The sequence below is a fragment of the Myotis myotis genome, unplaced genomic scaffold (genome assembly GCF_014108235.1).
Source record: "Myotis myotis isolate mMyoMyo1 unplaced genomic scaffold, mMyoMyo1.p scaffold_m19_p_15, whole genome shotgun sequence".
NCBI lineage: Eukaryota > Metazoa > Chordata > Mammalia > Chiroptera > Vespertilionidae > Myotis > Myotis myotis.
Genome location: NW_023416319.1, coordinates 16151670 through 16178949, shown reverse-complemented (window position 1 = coordinate 16178949; position 27280 = coordinate 16151670). Strand labels below are relative to the sequence as shown.

Below are 27280 nucleotides of genomic sequence, written 5' to 3'. Positions count from 1 at the left end.
GCTGGGGGGTTGGGATGGGCCATGTTTATGTGGTGACTTGTTTGCAAGAAAGGATTTTTTTTTCCTCTCCAAAGGGTGAGGATTACACACACAGTCTCCTACCTGCATGACAAGATGGTTTAATCATCTGCTCTTCCTCCCTTCCCCCCAGCAGCTTCCCTCCGGACGGAATGCAGCCCTGGCTCAGTTGGTGATGGTAAAAATCACTGACCAGCACCAGCAAACACTGTCCGTGCTTCCAAAACCATGGGGAGAGCAAGGGACAGGTCAGTAAATAAATGAACGCAGCATAAGCTGCTTCTTTCTCTTTTCCTTTTCTTTTTTTTTGAAAGAAGAAGAAGAAGAAAAAAAAAAGCCCACTGGAATTGTCTGAACTGCAATGCAATCTCTTGCTCATTTAAAAGATCTCATTTTCTAATCATGTGATTTGAGACATTTAATACTATTTCAATTATGCAGAGGAAATAATATAATTCCTTTATTTGAAAAATGATACTGAACCTCAGAGATCAGTTAAATCTACTGCTGGAATAGGGATTCTTTTTAAACTGTGTTGTACCCTCTCTTCAAACAGCTGTAGCTGTACACAGATGGAAAAACATTTGGTCAGAAAGCAGCAAATTAGTGTTTTTCAGGACAGAATTCAGCTCCCGAAGCTCCTGCATCTCCATTCGTCTAGATTTTATTTCTTCTTTGCAATGACATTTTTGCAGACCCAGTTCATGCCGTCCTTTGAGGGAAATGGGCAGAGAAAGGCAGTGTTAGTTATAAGACAGACACTATACACGCAAGCCCAGGAGGGGGGTAGGGGGGTGTGGGCCTCCCCTCCCCTACCCCCAGCTCCAGCGAGTCTGTCCCAGGGGCCCACCTGGGTGACCAGGGATAGTGACCTCGTGGGGAGGCCTCTGAGAGCACAGGAGGGAGAGAGGAGTGGGAGTGCCAGTGTCTGAACTTGAGATGGGCTCTCAGGAACTCCCTCTGAAAAAATAAACACATCTGCTTGGATCCAAGGCCTGATTGAGGCGCTATCAGGAAAGATTCCAGCCCTTTTTGGCTTTTTCTAAAAGCTGACCTTTGCTCGGGCATTCCATTCAATAAGCCACCCTTCTGGTGCCCGGTGTGTTTACAGTGTGGCAGTGTGCACGGCTTAAATTAAATTTCTTTTTGGAAAAACAAACCAAATGCAGTGTGTGTTACTAGACACACACTAGGGCAATGTACATTTATTTCTCTTCGTGCAGCTCTCCAGATCGGTTTAGAAAGTCCGGGCCTGATTCTTGTAGCTTTAAGCACTACCAAGCTGAGGGACTGGGGAGAAGGTTCCCTTAAAGGCACAGTGACCTTGAAAGCGTCCTCTCTTAGAAGGCTGGAGAGGGACAGAGGTAAAACCACACAATGCCTACAGCCACCTGGCAGGCGGCATGATTTCTCCTGGATGCCAGACCTGCCAGAGATGACCTCCTTTTCAACCCACTTTGGAGCCACCCTTGAATACTCTCCCTTCCCCTAGAGCAGTGGTTCTCAACCTTGGCTGCACATTAGAATCACCTGGGAATCTTTTTAAAATCCTGATTTCTGGGACTCATCCTCTGGAAATTCTGTTTCTTTGTTACTAATGTTGTGGCCTCACCCCATAACAAAGAAACAGAATTTCCGGAGGATGAGGCCCAGAAATCAGGAGTTTCAAAAGGTTCCCAGGTGATTCTAATGTGCAGCCAAGGTTGAGAACCACTGCCCTAGAGTCTCTCCGACCTTCAGGGGTGTGCAGAGTTCCTTTGGAAGCTCAGAACAAAATCAAAGCAGGATCCTGCACAAATCCCCTCTCCCCACTCCCCCCGAGTCTGCAATACGTGCTTGCTGAGGTCCCAGTCACATGTGCACATCTCAGGGCATACATGACACGCAGAGCCCTGTATTTCCTGTGACCACGGCGCTAGTGGTTGAACGTGAACAGCTGAGCCAGCTTAAAGTAATAAATATCAGCTGACACCTTTGGGCATTCAGAGCATTAATCCCATAAACAATACATCACTGCAAAACAACCAGCAGGCACCCTATCTCCTGGCTAATCTGACCATCACCTGAATTTACAGTGATTAAAACTCTGCCAGTTGCCATCAGAACGCCTGGGCAGGAGAACCAGATAATCTGATGGCTGTTCCAGAGCAGACCTTAGGGCATCTGCCAAGATGAGGCTGGCCGCGACCGAAAGCCTGAAGGTGGACAGCACCTGGCAGCAGTGGGGACAAGGGAGGCGGGATGCCGAGGTGGGAGAAAGGGGGCCTCCAAATACATCTCCAATTACAACTGGGTCAGCTACCGACTTCAAAAGCTGAGGCCAATTTTAAGACCATTTTATGAAAAGGATTAATTTAAAGAGAAGCATGTTTAATTTTAGTAGCTAATTGGTTTCCAGGAAAAAAATGATCACCTGCCAGGAGACAGAAAAGATTTTACAAATAAAAGAGGGATGAATAAGATAACCATCTTCTCTTTGCTTCCCAAGCTGAATAGCTCAGCACTTATGTAGCACTTTCCATCTTCAGAAACCTGCACAAACACTATCAAAGGTACGCACCTCAATATTTTCTCCTCTATGGAGACTTGTGGTATTTTATCAAATCATCTCAGAGAAATCAAGTGCTCCCACACTATATGAATACCGGTTTCCCCCCTTGTTTTATGGCTGATTTCAGGGGGGTGGTTCTTTTTATTATATGTAACTAACTAAACATGAATACAGTCAAAGAGATAGAAAAAATATTTACTCAGCTGCAGGAACCCGAAGCAGAATGTGGAGGGTGAGGGGCAGCCTTCTTTTTGGTATCTGTTATGGAGGCAGAGGGGATTTAAATGCGGGAGCCCTGCTGGGGAGCCATGTGCTCCAGATGTCTGTGAGGCCAGCGGTGGCAAAGCCCTTTCAGCCACAGTCCTGCCAACAGAGGGCGCTCAGAGGTCAGTACCCACCAGCTATCCTGCTGGTCCCTGAGCCTCTGCAGCTGCCCCCAGCAGTCTGGAGTGTGGGAAGCACAGGGAGATTTAAAAGGGGCCAAGCCCTGTGGCTGCTCTGCCCTGATCGGCAGTGTTTGGGGTTTGGGGAATTGTACCTTTCCTGTTATTACCTGAGGAGAAAGAGAGCTGGAGGTGAGGGGCTGTTGGGGAGGCACTAGTCAATGGGGATAATACCTCTCCACTCAAATCAGGACAAGCTGTGCCAAGTTGCCCACGGAAAAGGAAAGATAATATGTTGTCCAAGATCCTTGAGGGGAGGGTCCAAGTCAGACTGGCTTGAGGTTGTGTTTACAGCACCTAGCATGGCGTCTGGCCTACAGTACTTAATTTATATCTTTTTAATTAAGCCTTGTAACACCCTGTGAAGTAGGGACTACAATGTCCACATTACAAAGGAAGAAATGGGAGCACAAAACAGTGTGTGGCAGAGGCGGGCTGGGAACCGGGCTCTCTAGCTCCAGCACCCAGACTCTAACCATTTACCGGTTCTCAATGAGTGTGGACAAGTGCTGGAGGGAGGAGCTCTGCCTCAAGCTTATGGAGAAGCTGGGAGTCACCCTAAAGTTGGGAAAGAGCAATGCTAGTTATTTCTTCCTTAGGACCTCCAACTAAAAGGGCATGAGACTGGGGTAGCCCCAGGCCACGTTCCTGCAGAGCTTGGCTGCAGCTCTGAAGATGCCAGAGGCCGTTTTTGGCCACTCAACTCTCAGGATTCCTGGGCTGCCTGGTATCTGTGTGGAAGCTGCATGTTTACGTTGGTGCACATCCTAGCATAGTAACTCTCCACCAAGACCACCACCTTCAATAGAAATATTAACATTTAAAGACAACATCATAGCAAGAAGCAGAATCTTCTGCTTCTCAAGTTTAAATTAGTGCTCCACATCACTCTTGCCTTAATTTGGTAAAGCTTTGTTTTTTTCAAAACAGACGACTGAGAAAAAGTGATCAGTTACTTGAAGTAGGTTACTGCTCCGCTTCCAAAGAAGGAAATGAACTCATAAGTTTGTTTAATGGTTGAACCTTTATTGTTAAAAACTGGTTTGACCAAATTTCTGCACATTTGATCTTCGTCACGGGGATGACTATATTATGGCATGAGTAGTCCTCCCCTTCCTTCCTCCACCACACCTCCTTCTGGCCAATCTTGCTGAAACTGAATTTAAATTGATTAGCTTTAATTCGATAACAGAGACCAAAGTGAGGCATTGAACCTCAAATACTGAGCTTTGTTTGGCCTTGTGGAGAGGAAATAAATTTTGCTATGTCATGAGATTATCCTCTAATATGACCATTGGGGAAAATATAAGGCTGCCCTAACCACAGGGGTGGAAACCTACTAATCACAGATCTCAGTGGTCCAGCATTAAAGGCATGATGCCTCTTTCTATGGAAGGGTGGACTCTGGCTGCAATGCTCCCTTTAATTTGATCACCCTACAATGCATCCATCACTGTTCAATGGTTGGAAGGGAGCAGTGGCCGCCATGGTTGGGTGGGCCTGGTTTTTTATGCCATGAGGACTACATGCCACATCAGTAATTGCTTTAAGAGGAGGAGGAGCTCAGGCCCTCGCTGAGCAATGCAGCCTATCCCATTGTGTCACCAGGCCCCCAGGGCCAAGGAGCAGCTGGATGCTGCATACATAAAATATTGCTTGCTATTAATATTTTTTCTGGTGACAAAGGGCACTGCACCAGAGAGGTAGCAAAATCGGATGTCCTGAGCTTGCTTTCTTGGTCTAAAGAGAGGTTTGAAATTTTAAAAATAAACCTGAGGTCTGACTTGCAGATAAGCAGTTCCATGTACACTTGGAGTAAAAAATAACTGATGCCAGGCCTTGAAAGAAGTGGTAAATGTCATATTTAAAAATACCAAATTCCATTGGTATATTAAGGGAAAAGCCCCCTAAACCAAGGAAAAAGGAAAAAAAAAAAACCTCCAAGGAGCTGGGCTAGGAAATGTGTAATGTTCACGTGGGAGGTGCACTCTGGTGTAGAGCTCACACACCAGGACTCCGACTGCTAGTGGTCCTTTCTAGGTGAGACTATAAGCCGAACCATTACTCCTGTTTAGAGAAGGAAGGAAGATGGGGAACGTGGGAGAGATGTGAAAAGAAAATGTGAGCATGAGGTGGGGGCATGGAGAGGAATACCCAAGAGAACTTTCTGCTCAGCTATGGTGGAGGCAGGTCTCTGTTATGACAAAGGCTAGAGACCAGCTTGAAACTGCTGCTCTCTGCACTGAAAGGAAATTCTCTTCCAGTACAATTTTAATCACACACACACACACACACACACACACACACACACACACACACACGATGTTTTAGAGAGAAAATGTCTTCAAACACCTGACACTGCAACAATAAAGGACAGCGTGGCGGTCTGGGTTAAATTCAGACGTGTAGGTGGAAGAGGTTGCTTTCTCTCTACCTTCTCTGGCTCTAAGCCAAGTCCTCGGTTCACTGTTTCTAGACACCCAGGGAAAAGGAGTCCCAGGGCTCGATGTCCTACACGAGGAGAGGCCCTAGCAACATGGCCCAGCCCAGCGCGCAGAGGGAGACTGCCTCCAGGTCTGTGAGGCAGCCTGGCTCCGGGCCGCAGGCTTCCCCGCCCAGACATTGTTCAGTTTCTCCTCTTTCTGCCTTCATCTACGTGACATAACTGGGTCTCTTCTGATCGCTCCTCTGGACTCTGGGCCCCTCAGCAGGCAGGGTGTCCAAGACTGATGTTCTCCTTCAGCTGCTAGTGCCCTTTACCTATGCTCTCCTCTGGACGTTTCTCATGAAAACCTGCTTTAATTACACAATGGGCTGGCCTCCTGGTCACCATCCATCAGGCTATGAAAGACCTGTTCTGAACTCTCCTGAAGCCTCAGAAGTCCATCTCCACACCCAGGACAGGGGCGGCTGAACAACATATGGGATTGCCTGTCCTTGTCAAGACTGCACATATTTGTCATCAGAACATCAGGTAGAAGAAGATTCTGAAATCCATCCCATAACCTTAAATCATGTGTTCAAGCTGCTCGGCTAAGAAGTGATACACTTGCCCGATGAGTCCAGAAGGTGTAGCTTACCAGTGGATCTGTGGTTGTTCCCCTGGCTCACTCACTTGAGGGTGTTATTTTATCAGTAAAAATCCAGAGGTTTTTTTGTTTGGTTATTTAACCTTTGTACATTTTTCCTTTTAGGGTCTTTAGAGCTATGGTGCCAGATGTTATTTGAATGTCTGATCACTTTAGTAGCTCTGCCCATTATTGACCGGCTCTCATGGGGCAGCAGGAGGGGAGGAAGAAGGGGAGGAAGGAGGGAAGATGAAATAAGAATTTAGGGAATTTTAGTAATTACTACACAGTATCCATGTCTGAAAGTGATCTTATGGACATTTTTCTAGCGAGGTCTTCCCTTTTTTAGGAATACTGAAACCTTAGTAAATAAGAATCGTTAAAGGCCTGCACTTGCATTAGGCGATGCAGGAAAGCAATTCCTCCTGAGTGACTCTTTAAAGTAAAAACCGTGACACTGGCTGAGTGGACAAGAGCTTAGGCCACAGGCGTTACCTGGGGGAGGGACATGGCCAGTGGGTGCCTCACAATGAAATGCTTCCACAGAAAATGCCACAACCTTTCTGCAGTCCCCAAAGGTTACCATTAAAGGACAATAGACAGCAGATTCCCTTCTTAATTAACATTTTTATTAAATAACTCATTTCAAATAATGGTTAAACTCTCTAAATTTATATCATTCTATTAACCATAATCTAATCTCATTAACCTTGAAATCCCAGTCTTAACTACCCAATTCTATACACCATGGTACTATCTACTAAACTAATTAAGTGACCTTCAAACTATTTCTCCTCCATATAAAATCATTATATATATATATATGCTCACAGTTCTTTGTTAGATTTTTCTTGACATAATTTCCTGTGAATCTGGTTGCTGAAGGTCTTTGATGTAAGAAGAACTTTAACAAAAACAAACCATACATGGTTGTCTCACTTGATTTAAACTGACTGATTTTAAAGCCTTCCCCGACTCTGTCTGATAGCTCACTGCTGCTTTTTTGGTCTAAAGATCCTGTGACTTAAAGGGAACGCCACTTCTATGGTGGTTACACAGCTGAGAACAAGAGCTCTATCCCTGTAACCTCCCCTGACAGGTTGGGGTGTGGTGGATGGGGGCTGGGAGGACAATGACTAGAGCTCCCTCCCAATCTCCAGGCTCTGAGGAAGCACCCTTGACTTGAATGCCACTACTCAAAATGCTGATTTTAGATAACTCTAGTCCCTGCTTAAGGCTGGCTGAAGAAACAAGGACCTTACTGTTAATGCCGGCTTTGCTTTTTCTTCCTTTCAACACTCTGACCAAGTGAAAAAAGATTACGGGCTGCCACTTTCTTAGCAGTAGGCACACAAAATGTGTTTATTTTCTCTAGTCCCACCTTTAGAGCCCCCGACTTTGAGATGTTCTCTCTATATTTGTGTTTGAGGCCATTTAGACAGGCAGAGTTCTCTTGCTGAAGTGGTTTGTATAAACACAAGGAAGCTTCATCCAAACCCAAATCACTCTAGGCCTCATGAAGGCCATCTTATGCACAATCAAGGGAAATACCTTAGGCTAAACTTGATTTTTTTTTTTTTTTAAGTGAGAAGCTAAATAAAAGGATTTGAGTTTACCTATTAAAAAACATCCTGGGGCCCTAGTCAGTTTGGCTTAGTGGATAGAGCATCGGCCTGCAGACTGAAGGGTCCCGGATTTGATTACGGTCAAGGGCACATGCCCAAGTTGCAGGCTCGATTTCCTGGTAGGGGGCGTGCAGGAGGCAGCCAATCAATGATTCTCTCTCATCATTGATGTTTTTTTTTCTCTCTCTCCCTCTTCCTTCCTCTCTCAAATAAAATAAATAAATAAATAAATAACATCTTGGGTTGTAGTATACTTGTTGGACCAGCCTAAATTAAGCTGGAAAAATGCAGTTAATTCAAAACTGAATAGATCTATAATCACATATGTGATTATAATTTTAAAGAGAAGACTTAAGAATAAAACTATTAATGATAGTTCCTTTGTCAAGTGGGATTAGGGGAGAGGAAAAAACTTTACAGTTTTAAATTTTATATACTTTTATATGATTAATAATGAGAATATATTACTTTTATAACCAAAGTCTAGGAAGGAAGGAAGGAAATAAGACTTAATATCCCCCCTCCCTAAACTAAAACCTCACAGAGAGACTCATAGAGCTCCAGCATCCATTTTGGGGAGGTAGCTGAGCTCATCTCTGGCTATTTTAGAGCCCCCACTACACACACACACACACACACACACACACACACAGAGGGTGTGGGTATTAAGGACTGTAGAGGAGAGGGTGCTTGTCTTGTGCTGACTGGTCTGTTCTCAGATCTAAAGGCCAAGCACAGAAACAGGCCCTGGTTGTTTGTATAACAAAAAGAGAAAAACCAAGCAACAAAAAGATGGAACAAGTGAGATAACTCTAGGACGTGACTATTTTCTTGAAATAAAAGCAGTCAGGCAGTTTTAAGACAAATCAATGTCAAATGTCTTTGGAGAGAGAGAAGGAGAGTATTAGAAAGGAAATGGGAAGAGGCTGCAGGACGATTGAGAAGTTGCAGGCTCATACCCCAGCACACAAGTTCAGAGAAAAGCAAACTGGTCATGCCATTAGACACACACGCCATATGGCAACGAGGGAAGATACCACTGCTTTAGGTGTTGCTAATCCCCCACAGCATCCTGGAGCAGTACTGCCCGATTCTCACCTCATGGTGTCACTTCCCTGGCAGGTCCACCAGATGTCTAAAATGAGGCATGTGGGCATGCTGGGGCTTTGGAATAAAGAAGTCCTAGAGCACTGATTCCAAGTGTCACCTGGTTTGCGTCTGCTTGGTAGGAAGCATCAGAGCTGAACCTGTTCATCATTCTTTGAGGATATAGCCTCTCAGTTAATACCAAGTGAGGGGAGCCTGCTCTTCTGGTATGTAGTGCCTCAGTATAAAGCACGAGGCCCTCTGTGAGCAGAAGCCTACCAGTGGGAAACCAAACTGAAGTAGCAGGAAATAGACACCAACCCTGAAGGCAGTGAAGACAGCCAACAGAAAACAAAACAACCCTTCTACAGGATAACCAGTGTGCGTAATTGTTGATGGCTCTGTTACCTTGGCCGCAACATGAGACACAACACAAAAACCCCAACCAAATCATCAAAGAATCCTAGAGTTAGAAAGCATCTTCTACATCAGTGGTCGCCAACCTTTCGGTCCTCACGGACCACCAGAGGGTGACTGCTGCTCTAAGTCTTCTGTTCTGACCTCCTATCTAATAGGGTAGTTTGTTGCTTGTGTGGGGTGGGTTTATCTTTCTAGAAAAGTTATTGATGTCACATTGGCTGCTAAGTAGAAAAGAACTAATCTCTTCATGCCCTTCACATCCTGGATTGTTCATCTACCAATTAAAGGCTATTTGTTTCATACCTTTCCTATCTAGATCAGCCCAGGCAATGAGACAGACTACCTTGGTTGGTTGTCATGTTGCCAGGTGACCAAGCCTCCAGGTAATCTCACCTGAATGCCCTCTCCTGTGAGAGCTGAGCAAGACTGGATCTGCCAGACTCGGTCACGGATGGTGTGCAGGTTCAGTCCTTCTGCAATTTCAGAGGCAGGGGCTGCCGTGAGCAAATCCTGCTTATTAGCAAAGATGAGCACTGGAACACAACTTAGCTTTTCTTCCTCCAGTAATTCAGCTAGTTCCTGGATCATTTTGAGAATGGATGGGGAGGGAAGGATGAAAGCTATAATATTTAACCATTAACTTCTAGCTAGAAAAAAATAAAACAGTTAAGCTGATCAACCAGCAACTTTCAAGGGCAGTGGTTCTCAAACTTGAGCCTGTGAAAGATTCCCCTGACAGACTGCTGGGCCTACCAGAGAGGCTGACTTTGGGAAGTCTGAGCGAGAGCCCAGGAATCTACATTTTATCTTATTTATTTACTTATTTAGGAATCCGCATTTTAACTAGCTCCCCTCTAGTAGTTCTGCTATAGGGATTCATAGATCATACTTTGAGAAACACAGTTCAAGGGAGAACACAAGTTGTGATTAGAAATTTAAAATTTAGCCAAGCCCTAGCCGGTTTGGCTCGGGGGATAGAGCGTCAGCCTGGGGACTGAAGGGTCCCAGGTTCAATTCCGGTCAAGGGCATGTACCTTGGTTGCGGGCACATCCCCAGTGGGGGGTGTGCAGGAGGCGGCTGATCGATGTTTCTCTCTCATCGATGTTTCTAACTCTCTATCTCTCTCCCTTCCTCTCTATAAAAAAATCAATAAAATATATTTAAAAAAAATAAAATAAATAAAAAATAAAGTTTAGCCAAGGCTGTTATCTGCAAATAACTTTCAGTGTATATGTGTGTGTGTGTGTGTGTATGTGTGTATTTATTTAAATACTAGAGGCCTGGTGCACAAAATTTGTGCATGGGTAGGGTCCCTAGGCCAGGCCGGTGATTAGGGCCAATCGAGGCCTTCTGGCTGCCGGCCAGGGCCTTCCTTAACTCCACGCTGCCCCCTGGTGGTCAGTGCACGTCATAGTGAGCGGATGAACTCTTGAGGGGACAATTTGCATATTAGCCTTTTATTATATTGGATAAATTGAAAATGACAATTGCAAATTAAAGACTATAATTCTGTTTCATCAATCTTTACCTCCAAAACATGTCCATGCATTACACTTCATCAAACCCATATCCTAAAATAACTGTATTAGTCCATCTGGCAAGGTCTCTGATTTTTAGGCCATCAGTTGGGGTCTTCCCTGTTATGTTGATTCTGTCTGCAATAAGTATAGTAGAGGGTGTGTACGTACCTAAATATGAGGACCCACCTCTCCCATTAAATCCACATTTTAACCCTATGTAAGACACTTGTGCTGCCAAAGAGAACTGGAGGGTTCAAGAGGTGTTATCGTTATATGACACCCTTCACTTTCAAGCTCACGTGAAGTGATGATCCAGAAATCATCAAGGTATAGAAGGGTTATCTCCAAGAGTCTGGAGAGTTCTCAAACTAATTTCCAGGAAAAAGGAACATAAACATGGGGACGGCTACCTTTGGAAGGCCACCAGTGGTAGTTTAGGACACAAGCCAAGGATTCTGCAATAAAATGTAATCACGCTTCTCCAAAGAGGTCCACTCTACCCCTTGCTTCTTATCAGTGTACTCAATAAAATGGTCTGTGACCACCGCTTCTCTGTTTAAAACTGTGTATACAAATTGCACTGTGTAATCATGTTGACATGTAGTCTGCATTTGAAGCCATTTTGGGGTTCAAAGATACCTATCTTTTGGCTTGGAAACAAGAGCAGCTTCATCTTGGCTTACACCTTTCTTCCATCCCTTTGAATTTGTTAGCTGCCCTTGGATCAATTAAGTTGATATTGAAAAATGTACACAGACATAATAGTGAATTGTTCTTCTGGGTTCATTTCTATGTGGAATGAGAAGAAACCTGAAGAGCTTTTGGGCATGCTGGTAAATTCCATTTTCTTATAACTTGTTTATTCAATTTGATTTAAACTAAAAGGCTTTAATCAAAAAAATTGTTTAAAGGATTCTGAACTAATTTCTTTTTAGCCAACTGGTATTTTTGCCTGCTTGCCAGGGTGACTGTCTTGTTTAAACTGCAAAGGTTAAACAAAAAAAGTCTCTCTCACTGTCATACATTTACAAGGCAGATTAATGAATACCCAGTTATTTGGGAAATAGATCAACAGAAGAATTATTTACCTGGCCCGTCTCTTCAAATCTTTTTCTGTCTGCACTGTCAATTACATATATCTGTAAAGTAAAAGAAGAGGTTATCTCAATAGCAGATATGTAAAATACAGGGCACCTTTATGGAAAGAACAGGTGTTCCTGTCAGCCAATTTCACATTAGTATAGCATATAGAAATTGAGCTGGCAACTATTACCTCATCTATGGATGCAAAACAAAGAAACAAGCAAACTAACTAATTAATTAATTAAATGGAGGGTGCCCCCAAAATACCTCCAGCAAAGCTCCAAAGTAAAAAGTCAGTAGAGCTATGCAGGATGAAAATAGCTACATTTACTGTGCATTTACTAAACATTCTTGCTAGATTTACCATGTTAATCCTTGTTACAACTCTATGAGATAGACTGCACTACTTCTCATTTTATACATAAACTAGAGGCCTGGTGCACGAAATTCGTGCACTGGGGCGGGGGGGAGCTCAGCCTGGCCTGCGCCCTCTCGCAGTCCGGGACCCCTTGGGGGATGTCCAACTTCCAGTTTAGGCCCAATCCTGGGGATTCGGCCTAAGCCGGCAGTCGGACATTCCTCTCATAATCTGGGATGCCTCACTCCTTACTACCTGCCTGCTTGCTCCTTACTGCTCAGCTCTCTGCTCCTTAGCGCTGCTGCGGAGGCAGGAGAGGCTCCTGCCAACGCCGCTATGCTCACCAGCTGTGAGCCCAGCTTCTGGCTGAGCTGCGCTCCCCCAGTGGGAGCGCACTGACCACCAGGGGAAGCTCCTGCGTTGAGCGTCTGCCCCCTGGTGGTCAGTGCGCATCATACTGACCGGTCGTTCTGGTTGTCCCGCCATAACGGTCGCTTAGGCTTTTATTAGATAGATAAACATAATCCCAAAGAAGTTAAGTAACTTGCTCAAGTTACATCAAGTACTTGACAAAATTGGGATTCAAACTCAAGCATACCTTAACACATTTCATACCGCTCAGTAGTTTTCGCGTGTTTCGCGCGCCATCTGTTAAGGACCACTCACGAGTGTTCTCGTTTTTCACGCCCATGGAAAAAGGAGCGAATCTAGATACTTATGTAAATTTTGTTTGGTCCCTCTTCATAGAGGAAAATGTTTTACGCAGTACCATACGTTAAAAAAGTACTAGGAACTTTAATTGTTTAATTGTTTTTGTAAATAAAAATGTTATAATTACTGAAAACAACACCTAAAGTGCATTATTGATGATTTAAATAACGTGCAGTTTGCCCAAAAACGTGCGGTCCCTGGCGTATGTCTTAGAGATTTCTATGCGGTACGCAATGTGTTAAGCACTCTGCTAACACTGCATCTCACGCTGTCTGGGAGGGATGGTGTTTTGAGACATCTATAAATCCTAGTCCTCGAACATCATCACGCTGAGAGTATCATTTGCAGTGTTAACTATATGCTGACTTCATGTACTGAAGCAGGAAAGCCGGTGATCTCCATCCCACTCCTACCTTGCTTATAACCTCCAAGGCTGCTAGGAGGCGATAAGCAAATAGCAAGGGCATAGCCTTTTCCAGAGTAAGAGAAGTCTTGAGATTCACCATAAATTAAAAACCTCAAGCTTTCTCTCCCATCACTGAATTTTATTTATTGCATAAATAACACCCTATAACAATAAAGAAAATAAGGGAAGACCAAAAAAGAAAACTGCCTGTAGTTACAGAACCCAAATATATTATTTTAATTTCATATGAATGTTTTCTTAATTCTTCTTCATATGAAAGTTTAAAAATAAAATTAGATATAATTTTATAGTCCTTTAAAACAATTAAATGGTATATTAAATGTTTTTCCAGTTGCTAATCTTAAAAATTATCAGATTTTCTAACTTCTTTTAAAGAATTTAGAACTGTTATTAAACTAATGGTACAATGAAAGAAGCCTTTTAAAAGAGCATACAGTAAATCCTCAATGTCATCAATAGGTTTTGCAACTTTAAGCAAAACTACATATAACGAAAAGAACTTTACCACAGGCTAATTGACATAAACAAGAGTTAAGTTTCTACAGCTTCTTATCCATGTTATAATGAAACAATGTTGAACAAAATGACTTTATTTGAGGGCCTGCTGTATTCATTTAGAAACAACAATATGCCAAAGCCGGTTTGGCTCAGCGGATAGAGCGTCGGCCTGCGGACTGAAAGGTCCCAGGTTCGATTCCGGTCAAGGGCATGTACCTGGGTTGCAGGCACTTCCCCCGTGGGGGATGTGCAGGAGGCAGCTGATCGATGTTTCTCTCTCATCGATGTTTCTAACTCTCTATCTCTCTCCCTTCCTCTCTGTAAAAAATCAATAAAATATATTAAAAAAAAAAGAAGAAAAAAAAAAGAAACAACAATACAAAACAACTCTCACCTTTACATGCCTTAAATTACATAAACTAATATACTACAATATATGTAGGCATTTCTGTATGTAGGTTAAATTTTGTGCTACTTGAAAATTTGCTCTTTTGAAAGAAAAAAATTAAAATTCCATAAGTTTAATGCACTCTCATTTAGAATCACTAATGCTAAATATACCAGGAACAAAGTTTGGGCTTTCCTCTGAAGAATACCCTGTGTTTCCCCCTGTGTTTCTTTCAGGGGAATCATAAAAGGAGGAAGGATGTTGTCTCAGTATTTTCTTTTCAGCCTTATTATTGTGGTTGTAGTTAATATTACTCTTTTTTTTTTTTTAAATATATTTTATTGAGAGGAAGGGAGAGAGATAGAGAGTCAGAAACATCGATGAAAGAGAAACATCAATCAGCTGCCTCCTGCACATCTCCCACTGGGGATGTGCCCGCAATCCAGGTACATGCCCTTGACCGGAATCGAACCTGGGACCCTTCAGTCCGCAGGCCGACGCTCTATCCACTGAGCCAAACCGGTTTCGGCTAATATTACTCTTGACTCAGTGTGAATACATGCATTAATGGGCTCTGCACACCACAAATACCCAAAGTTCCATACTGTTTTCCACCAGTAAGGCTCTCATTTTTAAGGTAGCAGATGTAATGTAAATGTAGATACAGAACGAAGGATTGTAATGGGAGGGTGAACCTCAATATAAAAGACCTAATTAGAATTATTTGGGAGTCAACAGTGGATTAGGATTATCTTCACTCAGGCAACAGTTCAAGATGTGAGGGAGGGGAGAGGGTCAAGTGATCACGGGGAGGGTGTTTTGGACTTAGAGGGCTTTCTGAAGGCTGTGTGCAGGCCACTGGGCAAGAAAGGAATTTCAAAGTAAGAAAAAATGGGCCTGGGAGCAAAGGCGTGAGTAACAAGGGAAGAAAAGAGGAGGCTGAGACAAAGCTGAAAACACAAATGTAAAGTTAGGAAATTGATGTTTGATATTACGAAAAATAGTCGGGAGAGGATAAGGAATGGGAAGAATTTTAATGACAAGAGAGATGATACCAGAGAATCCAGAGGCTGAAGATCAATGAGAAGAAAGTTTTAACTTTTACTTATAATTACTTGCCAAATTACTTGCTATTTATTGCCTCCATTAAAAGATTCAGTATAATTAAAGGAGAGTTTTCCTAAACTATACATTTAGCCTAATTCTCCTTATCATGTAGCATAATTTTTATAAAATTTGACAACTACTGCACAATAATTCCAGGAAGAAGTCTATAAAACAACTAATTTAGTAATACACCAATTTGTTTTTCTGCAGTGGTATATGCTTCTCGTGGTTGCTTGTCACCCCAGTGCTGCCCAGTATCTATTTTCTTCTGGTCAATAGAGATAAAGGTAAGGAGAGCCTCTTGCCTTAAAAAATAAAAATAAAATATATATCTATCTATCTGTTAATCTAGTTGTAAAAATTTTTAATCCAAAAATTAATTAATAATCAATAAAAATACTCAGAAAGTATTGGATAAAGTTACAACATTTATAATGCTTCTGACCTTAAAACATTATGGAACCTCAAAAATCAAGTTTCATAAATCTATTCTAAAATATAGTTATGCACGGCACTCAGAATGATGCTTTAAGCAAAGCCAATTCACATCTTCCTTGGCAACTGCTTTGAAATGACTGGTTGTGGAAGGAAGACTAAAGAGGTTTTTGTTTGTTTTTCTGATGGAAGTACAGCCTACTCTGGACTATCCAGACTGACTATCCAGCATGTGAACGGAGGGTTCTTTGTTTCTCCTTTTGCTTCTGGTCCTGCTGCCACCTTTTGGTCATTTTATTGCTCCTAAGTATTTCTCCACTAGAGGGGTAGGGAGCCAAGAAGAGATGATACTAAAATGTGTGGCTTTTTATTGACGGCTTGAGCAAAAGTCTAAAAGGAGGTTGAAAACAACAAATAAGGTTTCTGGGTAACTTGTGGTTTTCAATTATGTGTGCTGCAGCAGTATCGATACCCAGGTGACTCGGGTGTGAGTGGCATCACGGAAATAATACATGAGACAGTTGTTTGAGATCTCACTTAAGTCCTACACATTGGTTATGGAAATGATGACACAGTTGCTTTATTTAAATTATGTTGCATTTAAACACAAAACTGTTAACAATAAGTAAATAGAGTTTAGTAATAATATGAACACACCTTGAAAAAAAAAGATGCATTTTTATCTATCAAAAGGCTGCTATTTCCTGGCCTAAAAGAAATGGAAGACAGCCTCTCCCCTCCTTTCTATCATACTTTAGGTTTTATTGACTAGTCACCTCCCCACAATTAATAAAGCTGAAGTAAAATGCTCTCAGTGTCATCTTCCCTGAGAATATCTTTGGCACTTTTAGGAGTTGCCCTGACCCTTTCAAACCCCTAGAGAACCACTTAATGATCTAAAGAAATCTTTTTCTGTAAGGGGTCAGGTAGTAAATAATTTTGGTTTTGTGGCCCACACAATCTTTTTCACAACTATTGGATTTTGCTGTTATAGTGTGAAAGCTATCATAGAAAATACAGGGTGTGCAAAAGTAGGTTTACAGTTGTAATCAAATACAATAATTTGTAAATAATAATAAAGGAATAAACTGTGTTTCACATATTCACAATTATAAACCTACTTTTGCCCACCCTGTATGCAAACAAGTGGACGTGGCTGCGTCACAACAGAACTTTCTGGACACGGAAAATGGAATTTCACTTCGTTTTCATGTGAGGAAATCTTATTCTTCTTTTGAAAAATTTTCAAAGATTTAAAAATACTGTATAAAAACTATTCTTAGCTCATAGGCTATAGTAGAGCAGGAGGCAGACTGGATCAGTTTGTCGACACCCACTCTAAAGCAAAAATTTATTATGGCACTCTAGAGATAATTGAAAAGTGTTAACCAGGCAACTAAATGTGTCAAGCCTCAATACTGTTGTGGAGTCTAGTGTAATAGGTCTTTTTAACCAACAATGGGAAACTATTAAATACAAATATAATCCATCAACCACTGCCACAGCAAGCTGCTACAAAACTATCAGACAGAACTAAGAGTCACCAGGCCTTAGAATTTAACCCTGGGGACCCACCTGCTCCCCAAAAGTTGTTTAATCCCAAATGGCACTGGGAAATAATGGAATGTTGACACTGAATCCAAAATAGTGTCTGGTGCTGGCAATGTAATGTAGCTGGTGAAAGCAACTGCAGGGTTGCTGCAAGCTGATTTTGCTGGCTAGTTCTATACTTCCCAGGCACTCTAAGCAAATGGGAAGTGTGGGATCCAGAGTCAGATTATCACTACCTTGCAGTCGACCCTCAAAGTGTTAGAGCTTATGATTTAAAATTCCCTGACCTGAGGGCCGGAAAGTTTCTTTCTTTCTTTTTTTTTTTTTAATATATTTTATTGATTTTTTTACAGAGAGGAAAGGACAAGGATAGAGAGTTAGAAATATCGATGAGAGAGATACATCGATCAGCTGCCTCCTGCACACCCCCCACTGGGGATGTGCCAACAACCAGGGTACATGTCCTTGACTGGAATCGAACCCGGGACCCTTCAGTCCCCAGGCCAACGCTCTATCCAGTGAGCCAAACCAGTTAGGGCAGGGCCGGAAAGTTTCTGAGACCTCCGTACGGAACCTTAGAGCCATTCATGACCTTATGAACTGCTCTAACTTGAGTATTTCTCTCCAAGTACCTTAATCCAGGAGACACACAGTAGTCCTAGAGAATGTGACCGAGAGCTGGGAACTAACATCCCAGCCTCTGCCTGAACAAAGGCACCTGAGCCAGGGAATTCCCAATGCCTGAGGCAGCTTCTTTAATTCTGGGCAGTTACAACTATAGGAAACGTCTTCCTTATTCTGAGTTAAACTCTACCATCGAATACTCGCCAAACTGCTCCTTGTCCGGTCCTTTAGAAATATTCACAATGAGGCTAATGTTTGATTTAAGGTAGTTTTTAAAGTAACTGAAGACAGTGCCAAGTGTTTTCTTTTCCAGGAAGGACATTGTCAGGCCTTTCAACCATTCCTGACACATCACTGTTTCCAGGGCTCTCACTATCTTGATTGCTCAGTTTGGGACACACTTGATTTGTTGGTATCCTTGGATGATAGAGTTAGCGGCACAATCTTCTGACTTCCCTACTGCTGTTCGAATCACTATGGTAATAAATAAACACTTTATTTGCCAAGGTGGGTCTGGGTATACCATTGTTACTGAGCGACAGCAAAACATCTTATACAAGTTATACAAAGATGTTTCGCTCTTACAGTTTGGAGCCTTCTGCTAGCCCTAAATTTAGTGATTAATGTTATGGCAATGGAATTATTGGCAAGACAGAACCTTATAGAGTTAATGTTCCTAACCCAGCAGAAAAGACTATGAATTAACACATCAGAAAGAGTACTCACAAGAATATCAGTGTTTTCAAAATAATTCCTCCAGTATGGTCTGATTTTCCTTTGTCCACCAATGTCCCATACATTCAGTTTAAAACCTTGTGATTGTACACTTTTGATGTTAAAACCCTGCAACAAAGAAAGGTAAAAACAAGTTTTTTTAAGCTTTGAGATCATAATTCTGACAAAGTTACATTGGACAGCTATGTTATTTGCTAATTCTGAGGTACTCTGCCAGATGTGACACTGATAATACTGAAAACAGTTTGCTACGGTAGGGAACGAAGAAATGTATTTATACATGCTTACTTCATTCAGGTTGTGGAGTCAGTGTTATTAATGTCATGGCTAACATATGTGCTTCCTATCATGAGTACACACACACAACCACTGAGGAGAACTTGGTATGACAGTAGCTCTGATAACACAGGCCACCCCCCTGAGGAGTCCTCAGGATAGTAACATTTAACAGGACATTACTTTTAACTAACTAAAACCCTCTGAAGCTGAATCTGACAACTCAACAGAACAGAAAAAATGCTACATTTAAAAAGACAAAAGCTAAAATCTGGAAGACTGCATTCTTTAGGAGTAGTTCAAAATTAAAGAAATTTTCTCATATGGATTACTCAGGAAAAGGAAGGAGCTGAACTCGGAAACTATGGGGAAGGCTGGTTAATAACTGGATTATGAGAAAGGTAGGGCCTGCTAGAACAGCATGTTTAAACTAAGTAGAGCTCTCAATTTTAGGTAGTGATGAAAACAAACAAACAAGCAGGTATTTAAAACTGTTCTTGCCAGAACCGGTTTGGCTCAGTGGATAGAGCATTAGCCTGCGGACTCAAGGGTCCCGGGTTCGATTCCGGTCAGGGGCATGTACCTTGGTTGCGGGCACATCCCCGTTGGGGGGCGTGCAGGAGGCAGCTGATCGATGTTTCTGGCTCTCTATCCCTCTCCCTTCCTCTCTGTAAAAAATCAATAAAATATATTTTTAAAAAACCCACAAAAAAAACCCCGTGTTCTTTATTAGGTATCTCTAATGAACCTGAAAAGAGAGCATTCATTTTCAGGACAGGTACTCAAGGTACAACTTTGGGGAAGGTGAGCAAATCAGAGGCAGGCAGAATTGTGAGCTGGGAGGTAGTGTGCAGAGAAACAAATTAACAAGGACTTTGGGTTTGGAGAGAAGGCATTTCATGAGCAAGAATAAAAAAAAAATCTTCTTGCAAAAATGATTTAGTGAAATCAGGCTCTGAAAAATCCAATCGACAGTGTGCTACCCCAGAAATGATATTTCATCCAGAATAACTGGAGTTAAGCGCATCTGGGGATGCCTCCATAAACATTTGCCTCATCTGGCAGCTTACCAACACTACTGCCTAGCCCAGAAAGACAGGCACAGTGCAATGGTACAGGAACACTGCCACCCAATTTCTCCTGAGGATAAACAATCACTAGAGAATAACTGGGGATGATGCTGATTGCAGCTCCTCTAAAATGCCAATGACTGAATAAATATGAAGTTTAAGAACTCTAAAGGGATGTGACTTAAGATTACTGTAAAAGGCTGCTTCATTCTGACTCATTGACAAAACCACTTTTGTGAGCTTAGAAATTATATACATAACTACAATATTACATGTCAAATCCAGTAACATAAAATCCTTCTAAAATGAAGCAGGAAATAAATAAAGTAAATCCTGGAATTCAACCATATGTATCAACTGTCTTAAAATTCTATTGTCATCAGACCTAATAAATCTACTAAGAAATTATTCTAAGGAAATAATGAGATGTATATTATGTTCATATTTATAACAACATAGAAAGATGTTACATACAGTATTGAGTGAAAAAGATGATACAAAACAGCCTATTCTCTGTAAGCCTTTTTTATTTATTTTAAATATACCCATCATATATATGCATAGAAAAAAAACTGAATGCATATATCACTAAGTGTTAACAGTGGTTATGTATGAATGGATATTATAGGTGATTTTTAGTTTCTACATTTTACTTATGTATACTTTCTAAATTTACTATAATGAGCATCTATTACTTTTTTAAATATAAAAACAAAAATACAATAAAAGTTTGTTTTTAAAGAATATGAAAACTTGACTAATACATGATGTGGCAAAAGTAGGTTTACAGTTGTTAGTACACAAAATAGAGTTTATTCTTGTGTTATTAATTATTGTATTATTTTCCATACAAACAACTGTAAACCTACTTTTGCCCTACCCTGTAGAATAAGAGTCATCTACAACACATCAAACAAAGCCTGAAAGTTAGAATTGGAACTTTGGGTCCATACTTTGAGTTCATTTCCATGGTCGCAGCATGTTCTTGAGAAATACAGCCTATCACAAATCAAACAAACAAGCCCCCTCAAAAAAACACCCCAAAATCTAGCACTTCTTTTTCTGGCTGAAATCCTCACACACTAATGTTTTCAGCCTTCCTAGGCTATACTACTGTAATATGCTCCTTCTTCGACTACACAATTTAAATTTGTCAGAAGCTGTAAAATTGCTCATTTGGTAAGAGTTGAAATGACTTTTCTGCAAAGTGTTTTGAATCAGTAATATTCATAGGCTGTGAAATACACACACCAGCACAGCTATTCAAACCTGACACCAAGCTCTTAGTATATAGTATGGCGACAGAAAATGCTAAATAAACCCGGTTTTGCTGAATGTTAATGCTCAAGCACTTTAAAGTGGCTGAGACTAATAGGGCTGTTCCTAGTTAGGAAACCCAAAGGCTTGGCCAAAGGTCGAGCTCTCTCGGAATTTCCAACAGGAAAGGAGGTCTAAAGACGCGAACTGGAGTTCTTCCAACCAGGACTTGTCTTTCAGCTGCCTCACAGTGAGCACCACCACTGTCTTATCCTTTGTGCTTTACTTGCTAAGCCGTAGGAAAGAGGAGGGTTGATGAGACTGGATTAAAAATATAGCTAATTTTAAAAAATTGATATATATTTGTGTTCATTAAGTCTGAAAATACACACTAAAATATTAACAGTGGGTTTTCTCACAGTACTCTCTTCTTTATACTTCCTCTGTATTTTCTATATGAATTAATTTCATAATCAGAGAAGATAAAGCTATTTTTTAAAGGAATCACTTAGATCTGAGGGACTTGATTTGTCCTGACATATGTATACATATATATTTATATTATTTATTTACAAACTAGAGGCCTGATGCACGAAATTCGTGCAAGAGTAGGCCTTCCTTCCCCCGGCTGCCAGCACTGGCTTCTCTCTGGTACCCGGACCCGGGCTTCCCTCTGGCCGCCGGCAGGCACTCAGGACCTGGGCTTCCCTCGCAGCTCCGGCTTTGTCAAGAAGGACGTCTGGAAGAGTGTCTGGTATAATTAGCATATCATGCTTTTATTATTATAGATTATAAAATATACATAAAAGAAAATGTACCATTCCATTTTTAAGTGTACAGTTGAATGGCATTAAGTACATTTGCATTGTTGTGCGACCATCACCACCATCCGTCCACAGAACTTTCTTCATCTTGCAACACTGACTCTCTGTGCCCATTAAACAATAATTCCCAATTTCCTCCTCTCTTTCCAGCCTCTGGTAACCATTATTCTACTTTCTGTCTCTATGTATTTGACTAAGTATCTCATATGAATGGAATCTCGATATATTTTTGAAACCTTAAGATTATTTTATACAGTATGTACTTCTCTCAGTAACAAAACTTAGAAATGGACAAAACAATATTTCCCATTTTGTCTTTCATACTGCTATAATCTTCTGTGTGTCCCACAAATATCTGGGGCCAACGCAGTGCTCACCTGTGTAGGTGTGATGTGGCTGATGTCCTCAGATGCAAGTTGCTTCAGAAGGGTAGTCTTGCCAGCATTATCCAAACCCAGGAGAAGGAGTCTCACCTCCTGGTCTGGTGCACTTTTCAATTTACGCAAAATTGAGAGTAAGCCCTTGAACAACCATAAAAAAGATTACTTTTGGGGCACTAACTCTGATATTATTGAACATCAGAGTACCTTCTCCTTGAAAAAAGTTCTTGGTTGTGGAGAGCTTAATTATTATTCTTTCCCACTTTGATGACATTTGTTTCATTTGCTTTCCCCTTCTAAGTTTTGGCAGAAGTTGGTTAGTAAATTCAACAACTTAATAAATAGCATGGTTTATTCCTGCTCCTTCTATTAATCCAGCTTAGTAGTCATCCCAAATCTCCTAAAGCCCTTTATATAAATTTAGAGGATAGCACTCAGCATATCAGACTATAGGTAACTGACTTTTGTATTTTTCTCCTTTAGTAGAGTGAAGTTTCTTGCGGGTAAGGACTATAGTTTCTGTTTCCCACATGCCTGGCACTTACTAGATAGATACTAGATAACAGCTGTGTAAGTAAACAGAATTATACACCCAAGTTAATGTAAGTTAAAGGTGCTATACAAAGAAATGCAAAAAAGTTATATAAAATTTTATTTGAGCTCTCTGTTTAAGACTTTCAGTTCACGTTTAAGACTTCATCATTTAGCTCTGGCCCAGTAGCTCAGATGGTTAGAGCATTGTCCTGATATGTCAAGGTTGTGGGTTCAATCCCGGTCAAGGCATATACAAGAATCAATGCATAAATCAGTGGAACAACAATTTGGTCAGGGCACATACAAAAATCTCTAAAAAAATCAACAAATAAAATTTGAAGAAAAATAATTCATCATTCAAGATAATTTATCATCATCTAACTTTCATAAGACCCTTACAGGACAGGTGCACAGTGTGGATTATCTGTTTTTTTCAGATGAAGAATTAAAAAGAGAGAGAGAAACATGGATCGGCTGCCTCCTGGGCATGTGCCCTGACCAGGAATTGAACCAGCGACTTCTCAGTGCACGCGACAATACTCAATCAACTGAGCCACACCAGCCAGGGCTCAGATGAAGAATCCTCCTATATAATAAAAGCATAGTATGCAAATTGTCCTCTCGACCGGGGGTTGTCTGGGAGTTCTAAACCAGGGGGCAGGGCAGACTGGGGGAATGGAGGGAGTACCCGGCAGGCAGCCAGCAGCTGCTAGGGACCCTTCCAGTGCACAAATTTCATGCACTGGGCCTCTAGTTTGATATAACAGGGAAGTAAGGAAATTTTAAAGTCATTCATAAAAAAAAAAAAATCAAAATTTAACCATGATATTTTTGACTAGTAACCTAATATTTCTGTTTCTTGTTTTATTATTGTTGACTAGAGGCCCGGTTCACAAGATTCGTTCACTGGGAGAGGGGGGTCCCTCAGACCAGCCCACGCCCTCTTGAAGTCCAGGACCCCTTGGGGGATGTCCACCTACTGGCTTACACTTTTCAATTTACGCAAAATTGAGATTAAGCGCTTGAACAACCCTCTTGGGATCGGGCCTAAACTGGCAGTCAGACATCTCTCTTGCAGTCCAGGATCCCTCGCTCCTTACTGCCTGCCTGCAGCAGAGGTGGGAGAGGCTCCTGTTACTGCCGCTGTGCTCACCATCCGTGAGCCCAGCTTCTGGCTGAGCAGCGCTCTCCCTGTGCTAGCACACTGACCACCAGGGGGCAGCTCCTGTGTTGAGCATCTGCCCTCTGGTGGTCAGTGTGCATCATAGCAACCGGTCATTCTGCTGTTCAGTCAATTTGCATATTATGCTTTTATTATACTAGAGGCCCGGTGCACGAAATTCATGCACGGTTAGGGCCCCTAGGCCTGGCCTGCGATCAGGGTCTATCTGTGGGGCAACTGGCAGGGCGATCAGGGTCCCCGCTTGCACCCACCTTGGCCTGGCGCCACTTACTCACCGTCCCCTTCCCCCTACCGCCCTGCAGGCTGGGGGCAGCTCCTACATTGAGCATCTGCCCCCTGGTGGTCAGTGCGCATCATAGTGACCGATCGTTTCACCATTTGGACGTCGTTCTGCCATTTGGTCAATTTGCATTTTAGGGTTTTATATAGAAAGATAAGATTTTTATGGGTGGAAGTAAATCATGTTGCTTTTTATCCAAGAACATAAGAAAAATCTTGTAAGATAGTTACTTGCTTTGTCCTGCAGATGACAATCTTATTCCAATAAGGCATGGTTACAACAAGAATCAAAGAATACCAGATTTTAAAGGGCATTTAATATAATCTCCCAGCTCAAGCAGAAATCCCTTCAAACTCAATCTTAGAATTATATAAAATGGTTATATTTTTTTTATCTGCATTGCACCAGGCAATTATTCAAACCAGTCTGTTCACTAAGATCAAATAATAATTCTGTGAAATAATTCTCAACAACTGAGTCTTTGGACAATGATATGCAAATATGCATAATTATTAAGAATTCCTTTCTCTTGAGAGACTATTTGTTTACTACCTCTAGTACTGTATTTGCACTGACTTGCTAAAGACCATCTCTATGCCTCAAATTTTTCCAGCAGTAAAATGGAAGGTTTGGTTAGAGACAGAAAGACAAATTCTATACCAAAAGATCTGGGAAAGAGAAGCTGAATAGATTTGAAACTAACCAACAAAAGATAGGCAAGACACTTCTTTAGTTTTCAACTCCTCTGGCCTTGAATACTTTGACACCATTCCTTTTTGAAATTATATTTATGAGACTTCTCCCTGGCTTCTGTTAGCCACATTGCACTCACTCATTTATAATACCCTCTTTCAGAACAGTTAAAATTAGAATCCTGGGATCCTCAGGGGACTGGTGGTATAACAAAGCTAAGAACAGGGGAAACACATTGTACTACTCCTGAGTTCCTGGTTAGATGTCCTCATTACCTTTCCAATAAAATTATAAAACAACTGGAATTTATCCCATTAGAACATTAAACAGTACAGGTACAGTTCTTCTCGCGTATTATCTACTAGTGTAGAAATCATGAAAGAAGGTCCGTTTTCTATAAAATATTTTGAAGGTTCAAAATGATTGTTTTAGGTGTTTCCTCGCGTGTCTCTTTTGAAAAATGAGTAAATAAAAATACTGCATTCTGCAGGCTGAGATTTTTTATGCACTCATTCTATTTGAAATTGATTAAAAGAAAAATATAATTTCTATTCATCTTAAAAGAAGCAAAGCACAGATGAAAAAGAAAGCATTCTAACTATAGCTAAACTTTATTCACCTAATGGTATAAAAAACAAGGCATCTACATTTCTAATGGGCAATTTTCCTCAGCAGGAAACAATGGCTTTACATGTTTCACCTTTAAGTGAAATGACAGAGAAATGGAAAGTTCAGCTAATATTTTCTTCCAGCAAAATAATAAATGGCATTTCAAGCATGGTCTTAGGCGATACAAATGCAAATACAATACAGCATCATATTAACCCAACTACTGAGGACAGAGGATCACAGGATTACCAGGGTTTGCTAAATAGGGAAGAGGATATTTATAGATATCAGGATTCTGCCTGAAAGGTACAAAGTAAGCTGGAGGAAAGAGAACAGAATAAGTCTATTCTATGTATCTATATATGTCCATACTTTATTTTAAATGTCAAATGAAAGAAAGCAGACATTAGAAGTTAATTTTATTATGGAGCTAAGTTTTGCAGTGTAAATCCAAGGGAATGAATTTTGAAGGTGTATTTTTTGTCAAAATATTCATTCATTCATTCATCATTAAATTTTCATAATGTGCCCAAGTACAGTAGTGAATAAAATAGACATGATCTCTATACAGGACTTGTGTTTCTATGCCATTAAACAAAGGCAATTTAAGAAACAAGAACTTTAGTTAACTGTGGATTGTGTTATCACCATGCATATACTAGTATACAAGTTATATGCACCCTAGTGGACAAAAGTGGTCTGACTCACCCATAAAATGTTTAAACAAACTGTTTTATAGGCAAATCATGAATAGATGTGCTACATTTTACCTGCCTCAAAATCAACTTAAACTCAACTACTGGCAGAGGCATGGCAGCACTGACCTAAAATGATACAAACTAGGTCATTTAAAGAAACTGGTGTAGTGGAGGGGGGAAAGGAAGGTAATGGTATATGGAAAATATATGTGGCTCTGAGGAGCAGCTAACATTTAAATATTCAAAGTCGTAAGGCAACTGTCACATGCATGCACTCCCCATAACTAGCTTAAATAGAACTGACTTCAATTTATTTTTACCTCTTTAATCTAACAAAAAAATTGGTGCTGCCTAGTAAGACTTTATTAATTTTCAGGAATTCCTATAGCTTTAATAGGGAGAACTTCACCCAAATTTTGTCTTCTTTCTCCTCATCTCTCTACTAAACACACACCATGTTTCTTGAGGAACAAAATATGGCCATCTTCTCCAAAAGATTGTGGGTTCCCACCTCATCAGAATACTAATGACAAGAACATTATGGGTTTTAGAGTTTCATAGATTTGTATTCAATTTCCCTATATATGTAACTCCAGGCACTGTTAAATCTAGAAAATGGGGACAATACTTATATCTTAAGAAAAATGTTAGAGCCCTAGCCAGTGTGGCTCAGTTGGTTGAGCATCATCCTGTGCACCAAAAGTTTGCCTGTTTGATTCCCAGTCAGGGCACATACCCAGGTTGCAGGTTCGATCCTGGGGTGGGTACTTGTGGGAGGCAACGGATAGATGTTTCTCTCTCACATAGATGGTTTTTTCTCTCCCTCA

The 27280-nt window shown here is 41.2% G+C and overlaps 2 protein-coding genes across 5 annotated transcripts in view; one reads left to right on the top strand and one right to left on the bottom strand.

The window, feature by feature from the left end:
* The window catches only part of SFXN2 (sideroflexin 2), a 66407-nt gene that overhangs the window by 15965 nt on the left and 23162 nt on the right, over positions 1–27280 (top strand). For 2 of the 4 annotated variants that reach the window (XM_036336133.1, XM_036336132.1), the window contains 2 exons: positions 155–266; positions 15515–15591. In XM_036336133.1, coding sequence (XP_036192026.1) covers positions 194–266; positions 15515–15591 — 150 coding nt within the window. In that variant the 5' untranslated portion in view covers positions 155–193. Of the gene's footprint in view, positions 1–151; positions 267–15514; positions 15592–27280 lie in introns of all 4 variants that reach the window. The other 2 variants (XM_036336131.1, XM_036336134.1) reach the window with 1 other exon arrangement.
* The window catches only part of ARL3 (ADP ribosylation factor like GTPase 3), a 30058-nt gene continuing 3229 nt past the window's right edge, over positions 452–27280 (bottom strand). Inside the window, exons 2-6 of the mRNA XM_036336137.1 lie at positions 22454–22597; positions 18641–18757; positions 11821–11871; positions 9605–9790; positions 452–730 (exon numbers count right to left, since the gene is read on the bottom strand). Of these exons, the coding sequence (XP_036192030.1) occupies positions 683–730; positions 9605–9790; positions 11821–11871; positions 18641–18757; positions 22454–22597 (546 nt within the window). The 3' untranslated portion in view covers positions 452–682. The remainder of the gene's footprint in view (positions 731–9604; positions 9791–11820; positions 11872–18640; positions 18758–22453; positions 22598–27280) is intronic.